The sequence below is a fragment of the Xenopus laevis genome, chromosome 7L, assembly GCF_017654675.1.
Source record: "Xenopus laevis strain J_2021 chromosome 7L, Xenopus_laevis_v10.1, whole genome shotgun sequence".
Lineage (NCBI taxonomy): Eukaryota > Metazoa > Chordata > Amphibia > Anura > Pipidae > Xenopus > Xenopus laevis.
In genome coordinates this window covers 21,082,185-21,099,286 of record NC_054383.1, presented here as the reverse complement: position 1 = coordinate 21,099,286, position 17,102 = coordinate 21,082,185, and the positions used below count along the sequence as shown (strand labels likewise).

The window sequence follows — 17,102 nt, the reverse complement described above, 5'->3', positions numbered from 1 at the left end:
CTCATATATAACCATATTTAGCTCTTTTCAATGTGCTGTTGACTCTAGTCAACATCTAGTTACCACTGCTTCCCACCCCTCATGAATACAGTGCTGCTGAACACTGACAACTCTGTACTCATGGAATCAGCCGCAGTTCCCCGTGCCCCAAAACAAAAGGCTTGCAGCAATTCATATAGGCAGGAAGGCAAAGTGCAAAGCAATGGCAGATTGCATCAGTTTCTTGTAGCTACAGAAAATTAAATAGACATAAAAATATAACTATTGCTTTGATATCATGTTTAAGGGGGTTATTTACTAAAATCCAAATTTATCTCATATTTTTTAAAAAAAAAAAAAAACCCACAACCAAACTCCCATGCCTGCTTTTAGCTTATTTATTAATAAAAAAAACTTGATTTAATCGGATCACGGGAAAACTCGATAAAATTGAGCTAAATTGAACTCAAATTTTTTTCCGAGCTTTTTACCAAATTTTGCCTGAAAACCCTGAAAAAGTCGGCTTTTCGGGCTAAACCAAGACCACGAAAACTTCAAATTAAGAAAAGTGCCTCTGCCATTAACTTATATAAGACCTCGACAGGGCTGAGATGGCGGATTCTGGCTTTTTGCAGCATCAGGGTATAATAAATCTTGCAAAATTCAAGTTTTTTTCATAACATAAAAATATAACTATTGCTTTGATATCATGTTTAAGGGGGTTATTTACTAAAATCCAAATTTATCTCACATTTTTTTTTTTAAAAAACCCACAACCAAACTCTCATGCCCGCTTTTAGCTTATTAATAAAAAAAACTTGATTAAATCGGATCACGGGAAAACTAAATTGAGATTGAATTTTTTTCGGGCTTTTTACCAAATTTTGCCTGAAAACCCTGAAAAAGTTGGATTTTCGGGTTAAACCCAGACCACGAAAACTTCAAATTAAGAAAAGTGCCTCTCCCATTAACTTATATAAGACCTCGACAGGGCTGAGATGGCGGATTCAGGCTTTTTGCAGCATCAGGGTATAATAAATCTTGCAAAATTCAAGTTTTTTTTTTCCTCTAAAAATTTGAATTTAATAAATAACCCCCTAAATATACATCCAAATTAGGACTGATTTTCTATGCAACTAAATGACATCTTTGTAAAGGCCTTACAGCATATTAGCTCATGCTGCTCATCATGCTGCCTTCTTTAGAATCCCTATTCTGATGCCTATAGGCAGAACTTTGCATTATTTCATCTTATATATTATATATACACAATACCTGGGTGAGCTCAGTACAGAAAGCCAAAAAAGGAACAAAAAGCTAAATAATTAAAAGACAGAACAAAAAGAAGAAATTGCTTTCAGTCTATAAGCCGTCCGCTTTTATTAGAAAAGATCTGTAGTTTTCGTTTTTATGATGATTTTCTGCATGAAATTACCTGGGGCCAAGGTTTTTACATGGATTTTTTTATTATTATTGGTGTTTTTGTAAAAATGATCTGCTTCTTCTCTTCCATTTATACAGGGGAAATTGAACGGGCTGACAAGAAGAAAGCCTGCGCCTTCCATTTCATCTTAATGAGTTCATAAAAATGGTATGAAACGTATTAATATTTAGGTGATTTGATTTATCCAAATAAGGCTTTCACTTCTCACCAGCTGCCTGAGAATGTCTCGCTGTCACATACTTAAAAGAAAAGAAAAAAATCATCATTTCATCTACTTAACACTGTGATCCCTTGGTTCGTCTGCAGAGGGGCTCATTTATAAACAATGGGCAAATTCGCACATGGGCAGTTACCCATAGCAACCAGATGTTTGCTTTCATTGTTTTCCTTGCAGCTGGCTGAAAAAAGCTACCCACGGATTGGTTGCGATAGGTTACTGCCCCGGTGCAAATTTGCCCAGTGTTTATAAATGATGCCCATGTGGCAAGGGTAAAAGGGTAAAAAAGACTAATAAAGTGCCGTTTGGTAAAAGATTAACTATCTATACTTTAGGCAGAGACCAAGATTCCAACATTCAACTAGATTCTTTTTTTCCCACTGTTTCTATTTATTTAAGTCTTGTTAATGAGTAACAGGAACTTGGTCATGGAGGAACACTGTCTTGAATGGGCAGTTCACCTTAAAAAATTCTGTTCTGATTTCTATTCTGATCTCTGAAGTTTAGATTGCTGGGATTACCCTTAATCTAGATGTTTAGGGGCCGATTCACTAACTTCGAGTGAAGGATTCGAAGTAAAAAAACTCAAATTTCGATGTGTTTTTTGGGCTACTTCGACCTTCGACTACAACTTCAACTTCGAATCGAAGGATTCGAACTAAAAATCGTTCGACTATTCGACTATTCGATAGTTGAAGTACTGTCTCTTTAAGAAAAAACTTCGACCCCCTAGTTCACCATCTAAAAGCTACCAAAGTCAATGTTAGCCTATGGGGAAGGTCCCCATAGGCTTTCCTAAGTTTTTTTGGTCGAAGGATAATCCTTCGATCGTTGGATTAAAATCCTTCGAATCGTTCGATTCAAAGGATTTAATCGTTCGATTGAAGGATTATTCCTTCGATCGTTCGATCGAACTATTTGCGCTAAAATCCTTCGACTTCGATATTCGAAGTCGAAGGATTTTAATTCCCAGTCGAATATCGAGGGTTAATTAACCCTCGATATTCGACCCTTCGTGAATCGGCCCCTCAATGTAGTTGATATACAGGTAAAGAATCCATTATCCAGAAAGCTCCAAATTATGGGAAGGCCGTCCCCCATAGACCCAATTTTATCAAAATAATTAAGATTTTTACAAATGATTTCCTTTTTCTCTGTAATAATAAACCAGTACCTTGTACTTGATCCCAACTAAAATATAATTAATCCTTATTGGAGGGAAAACCAGCATATTGGGTTCAATTAATGTGATATACATGAACATGAGACCCAGATTATGGAAAGATCTGTTATCTGGAAAACATCTGGTCCCCAGCATTCTGGATAACAGGACCCTTACCTTTATGTGTCTTTATATTTAAGTCCTGCTGTTTATCGGGGAATATATGGGACCCTGGCAAATAGTTATTAGTTTAAATTGCAAATCGGGAGGCCATAAAACAAAAAAGTTAAATAATTCAAAAAAAACAAAGAATGAAAATATTAAGGCTACCTGTGAGTTATCTCAGAATAAATCTGCCTAAATCACATTAAAAGTTCATCTTAAAGGGAAACTGCCCTGCGTATCTCATTGAAACAAGATCTCATGGACTTTCACATTGGGGTGATTTTGCACCACTTAGTGTTCTTGCTCTGGAATGTTAGTAAATGAGCCCTTTTTGGGGCAGATTCACTAAGGGTCGAATTTCGAAGTTAAAAATACTTCGAAATTCGACCCTCGAATTGAAATCCTTCGACTTCGAATATCGAAGTCGAAGGATTTAGCGCTAATCCTTCGATCGATCGATCGAAGGATTTTTCGTTCGATCGAACGATTAAATCCTTCGAATCGAACGATTCGAAGGATTTTAATCCAACGATCGAAGGAAAATCCTTCGATCAAAAAAAGGTTAGCAAACCTATGGGGACCTTCCCCATAGGCTAACATTGACTTCGGTAGGTTTTACCTGCCGAAGTAGGGGGTCGAAGTTTTTTTTAAAGGGCAAGTACTTCGACTATCGAATGGTCGAATAGTCGAACGATTTTTCGTTCGATTCGTTCGATTTCGTTCGAATTCGAACGAATTTAACCAATTCGATGGTCGAAGTACCAAAAAAATACTTCGAAATTCGAAGTATTTTTCATTCGAATCCTTCACTAGAGCTTAGTGAATCTGCCCCTTGTGTTGTCTGTACAAACCTGGAGTAATGGAAGGAATTTGGAGCAATGTGACAGTCCCAGTGATGTCTGGGCAAGTATTCTTCTGTACCGTCAATTGTTTTCCCTTGTTTAATACACTTTCCTTCTCTAATCCCTTTCTTTTTCTCTTCTAGTCTTCCCTTTGCCTTTCCCTAGGTAGGAAGGAATCCTAGGCCCAGTGGCTTTGCCTGCTGGTTTAGTATTGGTGTTGAGCATGTTATTTCCATTTGATCCCTAGGAAACTGCAGGGATGATTCACAGGCTTTTTCCACCCCATACAGACCTGGTGAGCTGTACAGTACCTTGTCTCATTCCCTTGAACATTGGCCCTAGTGGTTACTTAGTGATAAGTGAACACCAGTGGCATAACTATCACACCCACATCTCTTTGGGGCCCTCAAGAGCTGTGATAAGACTTATTGTAGGCATCCCGGCAGGGAATTGTTTCTGTTCATTAGTGATGGGTGAATTTATTCGCCAGGCGCGAATTCGCGGCGAATTTGTGCGATTCGCCGGCGAAAATGCATCCGAAAAAAACGGGCGCCGGCATCAAAAAAACAGGCGCTTGCGTCAAAAACTACATGCCAGCGCCGATTTGCGAATTTTCCGGCGAAACGGTGCAAATTCGCCCATGACTAATTTTCATGCGTCTGGAGGCCAAGGTAGGGCAAGTTCAGAGGAAGGGGGTCCAGAAGAAGTGGAGGGCCCGGGTAGAGGGAAGAAAGGAGATGTGAAGGCTTAACCGAATCCTTTAGCACATACAAGATAAAAGGTCAATTTGGGCCTGAAACATTCCTTTCATGGTTTTTGCCATTATCTAAGGGTGGTGACACACGCTAAGATTCCAGGGCGATTAGTCACCCAGCGTCAAATCTCTTCTTCTTCAGCCGACTAATCTCCCTGAAAACCTTCTCGCCGGCCAGAATGTAAATTGTCAGCGGGGTGGCATTTCCCAAAATTGCCCGAAGTTTCCTCGCGAGGCAAATTTGGGCAACTTCAGAAAACGAAATGCTGCAAGTGCCATCCTACCGAAGGCTTTTCGGGGAGATTAGTCGCGCTTGAGGGAAAAGCCCTTCTAATAAAGGGTTTTTAAGAAGAAATTCTGTTGCCTAGTGCTGTCTAATTGTAAAGCTTATATTTAACGGCCAGTTACAAAAAAAATTGTTATTTTACAGTTGAGCATACATGTGTTTTATATAAACAATCATTACTGGATCTCATGTTCAGCTGCAGTTCAACTGTAGATCCCCCACTGTATAAAGGATGCCCCTTTAAAGATATAAGATGTGTGTGTAATGCTGAACGTATAAATTTCCTGTTTATCTTCAACGGCACGATCTAGCTTTGCTACATCTTTTTGATACACCCGCCCGTTATTATTTTTCCTGTGCAAAGAAAATCAGTTGGAGATGGAACGGCTGCTTCCTGTGGTTTATTTAGTTTATATAAAATATTCACATTTATTGTAACCCTGGGAATTGTGCCATATCCAAACATACTATTGTGGTGGGAGAAGCAATAGATTTGCAGAGTGTTCTGTTGGTACCGGTACAGCTGTCGCTGCTTCTTGGCACAAGAAACAAGAGTAAAAAAAAACAAAAACGGGGGCTTCCTTTGGCATACTTTATATAAAAGAAACTCAAGTAACGGAAATATATTTGCTTCTATATAAAATGCAACACAATGATATACAAGAAGTTGACACTAACATTTCAGTCTTTCTTGACTCATTCTAAAGTCCAACATCAAGCAAGTCATTGGTGAGGCATATCCAAAGATTGTGCACCACCCTGCTGTGCAAATGGGAAGGGTATGCTGCCATCAACTAGAAATTGTTGGGCCTATTCTAAGATTCTTTTTAATTGGTCTTCATTTTTTTTTAAATTGTTTGCTTTTTAATTCGGATTCTTCCAGTTTAAAATGCTATCTGGCTAATAGGGGTCAGTGACTCCAGCAACTGTTTCTCTACAATTTTACTGTTATGTTATTGTTATTATTAATTGCTTATCCTTCTATTCATTCTCTCCTATTCATCTTTCAGTCTGTCTTTCATACACTACTGGTTGCTAGGGTGAATTAGAACCTAGCAACTAGATAGGTGCCCTTTATGCAGCTATCACCTAAAAATTGTTTCCCCCACAGGAGGTGCAGGCTAGCAGACGATGATGCTTTGGCAGCCATGAATTGGCACATATGTTCACCTTTAAGTTAAGTTAACTTTTAGTATGGTGTAGATCAGTGATCCCCAACCAGTAGCTCGTGAGCAACATGTTGCTCTCCGATCCCTTGGATGTTGCACCCAGTAGCTTCAATGCAGGTGCTTATTTTTGAATTCGGCCATTGGAGGCAAGTTTTAGTTGCATAAAACCAGGTGCACTGCCAAACAGAGCCTCAATATAGGTTGACAATCCACATAGGGGCTAGTAAATGGCCTATCACAGCCCTTATTTGGGTCCTCAGGAACATTTTTCATGCTAGTGTAGCTCCTCAACTACTTTTACTTCTGAATGTTGCTCACGTGTTCTAAAGGTTGGGGATCCCTGGTGTAGAGAGTGGTCATTAATTTTCATTTTTTATTATTTGTGGCTTTTGAGTTATTTAGCTTTTTATTCAGCAGCTCTCCAGTTTGCAATTTCAGCATCTGGTTGTTAGGATCCAAATTACCCTAGCAACCATGCATTGATTTAAATAAGTGACTGAAATATGAATAGGGCCTGAATAGAAAGATGAGGAATACAAATTAGCTATAACAATAAATGTGTAGCCTTACGGAGAATATGTTTTTATAGATGGGGTCAGTTACCCCCATTTGAAAGCTGGAAAGAGTCAGAAGAAGAAGACAAATGAGTAAAAACCTATCAAATATAAATAATGAAGACCAATAGAAATATTGTTTAGAAATAGCCATTCTACAACATGAAATTAAAGGTGAACCACCCCTTTAACAAGCAAACGAACTAGCTTCAAACTTCTGCACAGTAAAACCTTCCAGCGAGTCTTTCACTGACAATTAGGGAAGGAAGATCTGCAGTAATGAACTGTTCCCTGTGCTGAACGCAAGCAGCAGGGTATCATGTCGATTCCTTTCTGTGAAGTCACTGGAAAATGCTAATTAGAAAAGGCTTGCAATATTAAAAGCATGCTGAGAAAATGCGATGGGTGAATCCCCTACCTTAATTCAATTTCAGTTTGGAAACCTCTTTTGCGTGCTAGCTCCATTAAGAACGTTCTCCTGCTTGACCCCATTTTCCTCTCCACAAGAAACAAGACAATTTCTTTGAATTTGACATTATGTTGGCAGAATGATTGTGATATAGGTGCCATTTTTGCCTTTTTTCGTAACGGCACCAGGGCGGATTGGCTCAGTGGATTCATAGTGCTACCCTGATGCTGATCTTAACTGTGCCAAACATAACTTTCCTTCAGTGCCTTCAATGCTCCTTTTTTTTATATCACCCTCCCATCAATGTCACGATCATCTGACTGGTGGTTTTCTGAAGCCCTACTTAGTGTACATCTGCACATTAACTGCTTTGAACAGAAAGCAACTCATTTCACAGAAACATACGACTGAAGGATGTTAAGAAGAGAGGTGGCCAGATGCACTTTTATTGCAACAATACTTTGTTGTTTTTTTACTGGTTAAATTTACATATCAAATATTCCTCTAAATTCTTTTTGATGCTGTAGCTTTGTAAGACACTGGCGTCTTTCTGTTGTTCTTGCTATGAATTATTCAATTAATTATGTTTAACTAAAGCAAGGTAGCCGCGTGAATTCTGACTTGGGAAATGCCTGCCGACACCTAACGTATGGGACTTTTCAACTCACCTGTTCTTCATTTCTTATGAATTAAGTATTTCTGCTCACAAATGATTTGCCTTGGGCAAATATGAACCACACAAGATCGGCCTGAGGCGGAGAAAGGGGAATATGTCAATTGCAATGAATATATTAGTTATGTTAAGAAACCTATGTTTTGTTAATAAAATATTTATTAAATATGTTTTATTATTTTTGAGATGGATGAATGGATGGATGGATGGATAGATAGATAGATAGATAGATAGATAGATAGATAGATAGATAGATAGATAGATAGATAGATAGATAGATAGATAGATAGATATAGATAGATATAGATAGATAGATAGATAGATAGATGGATGGATGGATAGATAGATGGATAGATAGATGGATAGATAGATGGATAGATAGATGGATAGATAGATGGATAGATAGATGGATGGATAGATAGATAGATAGAGAGAGAGAGAGAGAGATAGATAGATGATAGACAGACAGACAGACAGACAGACAGATGATAGCTAGATATACATACATTATATATACAGTATTACAGTGTATATATATATATATATATATATATATATATATATATATATATATATATATATATATATATATATATATATATAATTAATGGGGGGCATAATATTATAATACACAAGTTTCAGTGAGGTACGCAACACAAATTCCTTCGCTAAATACCAGTTATACTGTAACCGATGACATCACTAAGCATCATTTGTAATGATATAAGGGATAGTCAAGGGTCTTGTGTATTATATAGTGAATAATGTACTCCTTATTGTAAAATACGAGGCTAAGTCATGCAGAAGTTCCACAACCATTTATACAGGTCATGGTAACTTCTAATATCCTCATATTTTACAACAGGGGGTACTTTATTTATTATAATACACAAGTTTCAGTGAGTCATGTGACAGAAATGACACGGAGAATAAGGATATTATTTACCCTTTAAACAAAACAGGGATTGTTTGTCCATATATTGCAATATATTTAAGCTGGCCAACCACGTTAAAGTCATCCCATATCTGGCCAGTCCTACGCTCTATTTTCATCTGGTTAATTAAGAATTCTATTGCTTCATTATACATTTTACAAAGGGACTAAGTTTTACCTGCAACTTACTAGCTGCTTTCAAAGTAAAACTCTCGAACTTGGCTGCCCTTTTATTAGACACCACTGGGACCAACCAATTGTTTTTACAAATAACTTTAAAAGCACTGAAAATGTGTATAGTAAAGTCACTTTTTTATTTTGGGGTTGACTGGCCCTATAAGTCCTTCTTGGAAAAAAAGTCACATAAGAAATAATTGGGGGCACATTTACTAATGGTCGAATATCGAGGGTTAATTAACCCTCGATATTCGACCGTCTAAGTAAAATCCTTTGACTTTGAATATCGAAGTCGAAGGATTTACCGCTATTCGTTCGTTCGAACGATCGTAGGAAAAATCGTTCGATCGAATGATTAAATCCTTCGAATCGAACGATTGGAAGGATTTTAATCCATCGATCCCAACGATTTTCCTTTAATCAGAAGTTTGTTAGAAAGCCTATGGGGACCTTCCCCATAGGCGAACGTTGATGCTCGGTAGGTTTTAGGTGGCGAAGTAGTTGGTCGAAGTTTTTTTTTAAAGAGACAGTACTTCAAGTATCAAACGGTCGAATAGTCAAACGATTTTTAGTTTGAATCGAAGGTCAAAGTAGCCAATTCAATGGTCGAAGTAGCCAAAAAAAACATTCGAAATTCAAAGTATTTTTTATTCTATTCCTTCACTCAAGCTAAGTAAATGTGCCCCTTAGTGTTTGCAATAATTGCTGCAAAGTTTATATGGATCGAGTGGATGATTTGGATTTTTGGAAGACCTTGTAAAGTAGACAAGTTACAAAAGATGATACTATAATGTAAAAATTGTGCAGGAAAACCCCAATTTGCATTTGAAGTTGAAAGGGGATAAAAATCAACCTTTGATAAATCAGCCCCTAGTGAATGTCTGAGGAAATAGTGTCTTTCTAATGGTGGCCCTGTGTAGTCATGAGAATAAACAAGCCATTTAAGAGATGTTTATTGGAGAACAGAAGAGCTGAAGTTCTTTGGAAGAACACAATCCGAGTAATAAGATTTTGGGAAGCTTCACTGTAGAAAAACCTTTGTACATTATTACATTTTTTAATAGAATTTTTTTTAAAGAAGTTCAGTCGATTGGATAGTGAGGATTGAATCTAGACCTCCTGCTAATATATCCTCCGGTGATGTTGAATAATATCAAAATAAAACGTGTCTATGCCCTTTTTAAAAAGATGTTCTCTTGCTTTCTAGTTAGGTTACAACCTTTTTCTGCACATAGATAATTTGTCATATTTGTACAAGATGGATAGGCCTGATATTTTCTAAGGTGAGATCCTGTTTTTTTTTTTTTTTCGTGTTGTCCTTGTCAAACGATGAAATAAAGAGCTCCTCTTCATTTCCGTGATGATATTCCCTTTCTCCTGACTGTCATAGATTGCATGGTCTCTCTTTTATTTATGACCCCTGAGGGATTTTTGTGGCTCCCCATTTGAGGTCTGCTCCATATTTGTTGCTAAGTATTATGCCCATTATTGCTGCAGGATCTCCGTGGTGTCTTGATGTTTAGAAATAATTTAGAAGTTCTGCCTCGTTCTTTTGGAAGCTGTCTCCATGGGACAGATTTATAATCTAAATGAATAATAGAGTACGACTGGAGTGGGATTCTCTGTTTTCAATGTTCGCAACACAGTGAAGTTATGGAATATATAAGAATAAATAATACTATTCTTAGCAAAACAACCTGGCACATCTAACAGTCAATATGAGCAAAAGCAGCTATAAAAGGGTTGCAGCGGGGCTTTTATATAAGGGATTGTTCTCTTTTTAATGTCATTGTACTATACCAGTCTGAAACCTCTTCCGGAATGTAGTGTTACTGTAGGGGGCCTGGAGGGGCTTTGCAGCAGTAGTGGGGGGCCCAAAAGTCCCAATCCGACCCTGACCTAAGCATTAGTGATGGGTGTATAAATTCGGCAGGCATTGACTTCAATGCGATTCACAAATTTTTGCTGTTTTGCGAATATTTTCGCCCATCACTACTAAGCATAGGTAGTTAACACATTTTACCCATCCCATATTCTGCTTATTGGTTGCCTTTCTCTCTTCTAATTAATGTTTTGGCCCAGCTAAAGACCCATAAAGCTACAGCCTGCCTTGAAAATGTTACAGGTATGGCACCTGTTATCCAGAAAAGTTTTTCCATATAAGGGATCTTTAAAGGGCATGTAAAGTCTAAAATAGAATAAGGCTAGAAATGCTGTATTTTGTATACTAAATATAAACATGAACTTACTGCACCACAAGCCTAATCAAACAAATAATTTATGCTTTCAAAGTTGGCTATAGGGGGTCACCATCTTGTAACTTTGTTATACATCTTTGCAAGACTAAGACTGTGCACATGCTCAGTGTGGTCTGGGCTGCTTAGGGATCATCATAAACAAAGCTGCTTGAATTCTGCATGGCTGGGAAGTAAGGCGGGGGCTCCCCCTGCTGTTCATAAGTATGATTGTTTCCCTACTCAGCAGTTAAGCTCCCCATAGAAGCGACGATTCTTCTTGCCGAACGACCGATTTTAGGGAAGCCCGACCAATCCTTCGAAATTATCGTGCGGTTAGTGGGATTCAAACTATCGTACATCTTACGATTTTTCGGCCGACATCTGTCAGAAAATTTGTACGATCGTTCCGAGAAAATCGTGGTCTCACGATGAGGATCGGATCTTTTAAAAATCTCAACATCTATGGCCAGCTTTAGGGACCATCTGACAATTCCTATCCACAGCAGTAAATGAAGGGAGAATTTCACTGCATACAGTCAGGTTTCTTATAAAAACGGTACACATTTTTTAATTAAAGTCTATTGGAGATAGGTTTCTTTTTCATTAAAGAAAGTAAAAATGGGATTTTATTTTTTTGCCTTTACATGCCCTTTAACCCTTTAACCGCCAAGCACGTACGGCGTACGTGCTGGCGGTTCAGGGCTCAGGCTGCCAAGAACGTACCTCGTACGTTCTTTTGCAGCTGAGCCCTTCTCTCTGCATCGGCGGCTTTTGCCGCCTCTGCAGAGAGTCAGGAGGGTAGACAGCCCCCTGGGCAACGTGGCTGGGGGGCTGTCAAGTCGGATCTGCGACGCGATTGTCGCAGATCCGACTTCAAAGTAGCAGAAGCGCAATGTAAGCGCTGCTGCTGCTGGCTTACCTCCTCCTCGTCGCACCACGCGCCCAGTCACTTCCTGCTGCGCAGTAACTCTGCAGACACGCTGCCAGGAGTCGTCCTTCGGTTCCAGCGATCCTCCTGCTACAAAAACGGTAAGTGCACTTTTTTTTACACACTTACCTGCACTTACACATACCTACAGTACATTTATACACTTACATGAACATTTTAGTAAAAATTTGTGTTTTTTTATTTTTTATTTTTTTATTTTAGCACACTTAGTCGATTTTGTACACTTATTTACACTTAATTACATGTATTTGCACACTCAGACAACTTTTATTAGTGCACAAATATGTATACACAAAAACTCACAAACAGGGTTTTTTTTTTTTTTTTACTTATTCATTGTACTGTTTGTTTTGCCTAAAAGCATGTTATTTTGACAGCGTGACTATTGGATAATCGATTTCGGCCACTAATTACGCTGCCGGATCAATTATTTTGTTATTTCATTGATTTACGCTATTTTTGTGGTTTTATTGCAATTTTATCCATGCATTATTGTTCCTTATGTATCTTTAGTATAGTTTTGCTGTTTGGTGCTTTGGTATAGAAAGATTTATTTTACTTAGTTTGATTCGCCAGAATATATGCTTTCCAAAAATATATGGGTTTCTGGGGGTCTTTTTACAGTTTTGGGGTCTTATGGCACATAACGCACAGTTGGGGCTCTCTTTTCTGCAGCTTAGTTGGCTAGCGTGAAAATTCATAGGCATGTTTTTCATTTGGGGTCTGTACACGCCACATACTTTGGTAAATCTATGCATATTGGGCATCAAACTATTTAGTAGACCTCTGACGTCCATATTTAGGGTGATTTTTCTTTATACGTAAAACAGTGTGTGTGATAAATGCGGCAAACTGCAACAATTTTAGGCGATTTTCAGAAATGTAAAAACCTCTGCGTTTAGAAAAGCTTTGCAGTTTGGTGTAGAAAGACGTCTTTATCTTTTTTGGATTCGTCAGAATGTGTACTTTCCAAAAATATATGGTTTTGGGGGGTCTTTGCTGTTAGGAGGGTCTTGAGGCATATAATATGAAGTCAAGGGTCTATGTTCACAGAAGGCGAATCGGCAGCAGAGAAAAATCATATGCACTATTTTCATTTTGGGTCCGCACATGCCAGCTGCCTTGGTATATCAATGCATATTGGGCATCAAACGGTTCAATTGACCCTTGGCATCAGTATTTATGGTGTTTTAGAATTGTATGTAAGAAATTGGGTGAGATAAATGCGGCCAATTGCAATATTTTTAGGCAATTTTCAAAAATGTAAAAACTGTTGCTTTTATCGCCAAATTTAGGAAAGGCTTGCGGCTTGGTACTTTGGAGTACAAGGACATGCATACCCAATTTGGATTCGTGGGAATGTGTACTTTCCGAAAATATATGGTTTTCTGGGGTGAATGCACTTTTTTTTACCTTTGCTCCCCCCAAAACTATGTATATGTGTTGATTTTGCAGTACCTGAAATGACAGACCATATGGGGGTCTTCCTTTTGGGGCCCCTATATGCCACGTGCTTGGGTACATCTATACATATTGGGCATCAAACTGTTCAGAGGACCCTAGGCTTTCATATTTGGGGTGATTTGTCTTGATACCTAAAAGTATGTGGGTAATACGATGCTGCAGGGTAGATATTTTGAGGTGATTTTGGAAATGTCACCTAAATCACCAAATTTAGGAATGATTTGTGGCTTGGTACTTTGGCGTAGAAAGACATGCATACCCAATTTGGATTCGTTGGAATGTGTACTTTCCGAAAATATATGGTTTTCTGGGGTGAACTTACTGTTTTCTACTTTTGCCCCCCCCAAAACGATGTAAATGTGTTGATTTTGCAGTACCTGAAATGACAACTATATGGGGGTCTTCTTTTTGGGGCCCCTGTATGCCACGTGCTTGGGTACACCTATACATATCGGGCATCAAACTGTTCAGAGCACCCTAGGCTTTCATATTTGGGGTGATTTCTCTTGATACCTAAAAGTATGTGGGTAATACGATGCTTCAGGGTAGATATTTTGAGGTGATTTTTGGAAATGTCACCTAAATCACCAAATTTAGGAATGATTTGCGGCTTGGTACTTTGGCGTAGAAAGACATGCATACCCAATTTGAATTCGTGGGAATGTGTACTTTCCAAAAATATATGGTTTTCTGGGGTGAACTTACTTTTTTCTACATTTGCCCCCCTCAAAACAATGTAAATGTGTTGATTTTGCAGTACCTGAAATGACAGACCATATGGGGGTCTTCGTTTTGCGGCCCCTATACGCCACGTGCTTGGGTACACCTATACATATTGGGCATCAAACTGTTCAGAGGACCCCAGGCTTTCATATTTGGGGTGATTTGTCTTGATACCTAAAAGTATGTGGGTAATACGATGCTGCAGGGTCGAAATTTTGAAGTCATTTTTGGAAATGTCCCCAAAATCACCAAATTTAGGAATGGTTTGCGGCTTGGTACTTTGTAGTAGAAAGACATGCATACCCAATTTAGATTCGTGGGAATGTGTACTTTCCGAAAATATATGGTTTTCTGGGGTGAACTTACTTTTTTCTACCTTTGCCCCCCCCAAAACGATGTAAATGTGTTGATTTTGCAGTACCTGAAATGACAGAACATACAAGGAGGGGTCTTCATTTTAGGGCCCCTATATGCCACGTGCTTGGGTTCACCTATACATATCGGGCATCAAACTGTTCAGAGGACCCTAGGCTTTCATATTTGGGGTGATTTCTCTTGATACCTAAAAGTATGTGGGTAATACGATGCTGCAGAGTAGATATTTTGAGGTCATTTTTGGAAATGTCACCAAAATCACCAGATTTAGGAATGATTTGCGGCTTGGTACTTTGGCGTAGAAAGACATGCATACCCAATTTGGATTCGTTGGAATGTGTACTTTCCGAAAATATATGGTTTTCTGGGGTGAACTTACTGTTTTCTACTTTTGCCCCCCCCCCCAAAACGATGTAAATGTGTTGATTTTGCAGTACCTGAAATGACAGACTATATGGGGGTCTTCCTTTTGGGGCCCCTGTATGCCACGTGCTGGGGTACACCTATACATATCGGGCATCAAACTGTTCAGAGGACCCTAGGCTTTCATATTTGGGGTGATTTGTCTTGATACCTAAAAGTATGTGGGTAATACGATGCTGCAGGGTAGATATTTTGAGGTGATTTTTGGAAATGTCACCTAAATCACCAAATTTAGGAATGATTTGCGGCTTGGTACTTTGGCGTAGAAAGACATGCATACCCAATTTGGATTCGTTGGAATGTGTACTTTCCGAAAATATATGGTTTTCTGGGGTGAACTTACTGTTTTCTACTTTTGCCCCCCCCCCCCAAAACGATGTAAATGTGTTGATTTTGCAGTACCTGAAATGACAGACTATATGGGGTCTTCCTTTTGGGGCCCCTGTATGCCACGTGCTTGGGTACAACTATACATATCGGGCATCAAACTGTTCAGAGGACCCTAGGCTTTCATATTTGGGGTGATTTCTCTTGATACCTAAAAGTATGTGGGTAATACGATGCTGCAGGGTAGATATTTTGAGGTGATTTTTGGAAATGTCACCTAAATCACCAAATTTAGGAATGATTTGCGGCTTGGTACTTTGGCGTAGAAAGACATGCATACCCAATTTGGATTCGTTGGAATGTGTACTTTCCGAAAATATATGGTTTTCTGGGGTGAACTTACTGTTTTCTACTTTTGCCCCCCCCCCCAAAACGATGTAAATGTGTTGATTTTGCAGTACCTGAAATGACAGACTATATGGGGTCTTCCTTTTGGGGCCCCTGTATGCCACGTGCTTGGGTACAACTATACATATCGGGCATCAAACTGTTCAGAGGACCCTAGGCTTTCATATTTGGGGTGATTTCTCTTGATACCTAAAAGTATGTGGGTAATACGATGCTGCAGGGTAGATATTTTGAGGTGATTTTTGGAAATGTCACCTAAATCACCAAATTTAGGAATGATTTGCGGCTTGGTACTTTGGCGTAGAAAGACATGCATACCCAATTTGGATTCGTTGGAATGTGTACTTTCCGAAAATATATGGTTTTCTGGGGTGAACTTACTGTTTTCTACTTTTGCCCCCCCCCCCCCAAAACGATGTAAATGTGTTGATTTTGCAGTACCTGAAATGACAGACTATATGGGGTCTTCCTTTTGGGGCCCCTGTATGCCACGTGCTTGGGTACAACTATACATATCGGGCATCAAACTGTTCAGAGGACCCTAGGCTTTCATATTTGGGGTGATTTCTCTTGATACCTAAAAGTATGTGGGTAATACGATGCTGCAGGGTAGATATTTTGAGGTGATTTTTGGAAATGTCACCTAAATCACCAAATTTAGGAATGATTTGCGGCTTGGTACTTTGGCGTAGAAAGACATGCATACCCAATTTGGATTCGTTGGAATGTGTACTTTCCGAAAATATATGGTTTTCTGGGGTGAACTTACTGTTTTCTACTTTTGCCCCCCCCCCAAAACGATGTAAATGTGTTGATTTTGCAGTACCTGAAATGACAGACTATATGGGGTCTTCCTTTTGGGGCCCCTGTATGCCACGTGCTTGGGTACACCTATACATATCGGGCATCAAACTGTTCAGAGGACCCTAGGCTTTCATATTTGGGGTGATTTGTCTTGATACCTAAAAGTATGTGGGTAATACGATGCTGCAGGGTAGATATTTTGAGGTGATTTTTGGAAATGTCACCTAAATCACCAAATTTAGGAATGATTTGCGGCTTGGTACTTTGGCGTAGAAAGACATGCATACCCAATTTGGATTCGTTGGAATGTGTACTTTCCGAAAATATATGGTTTTCTGGGGTGAACTTACTGTTTTCTACTTTTGCCCCCCCCAAAACGATGTAAATGTGTTGATTTTGCAGTATCTGAAATGACAGACTATATGGGGGTCTTCCTTTTGGGGCCCCTGTATGCCACGTGCTTGGGTACACCTATACATATCGGGCATCAAACTGTTCAGAGGACCCTAGGCTTTCATATTTGGGGTGATTTGTCTTGATACCTAAAAGTATGTGGGTAATACGATGCTGCAGGGTAGATATTTTGAGGTGATTTTTGGAAATGTCACCTAAATCACCAAATTTAGG

General features: G+C 38.9%; 1 protein-coding gene across 1 annotated transcript in view; it reads right to left on the bottom strand.

Moving 5' to 3' along the window:
* Nucleotides 1-7,193, bottom strand: part of dntt.L (DNA nucleotidylexotransferase L homeolog) — a 178,559-nt gene extending 171,366 nt beyond the window's left edge. The window contains 1 exon segment of the mRNA NM_001085782.1: nucleotides 6,991-7,193. Within this exon segment, the coding sequence (NP_001079251.1) occupies nucleotides 6,991-7,193 (203 nt within the window).
* Between the last annotated feature and the right edge of the window lie 9,909 nt (nucleotides 7,194-17,102).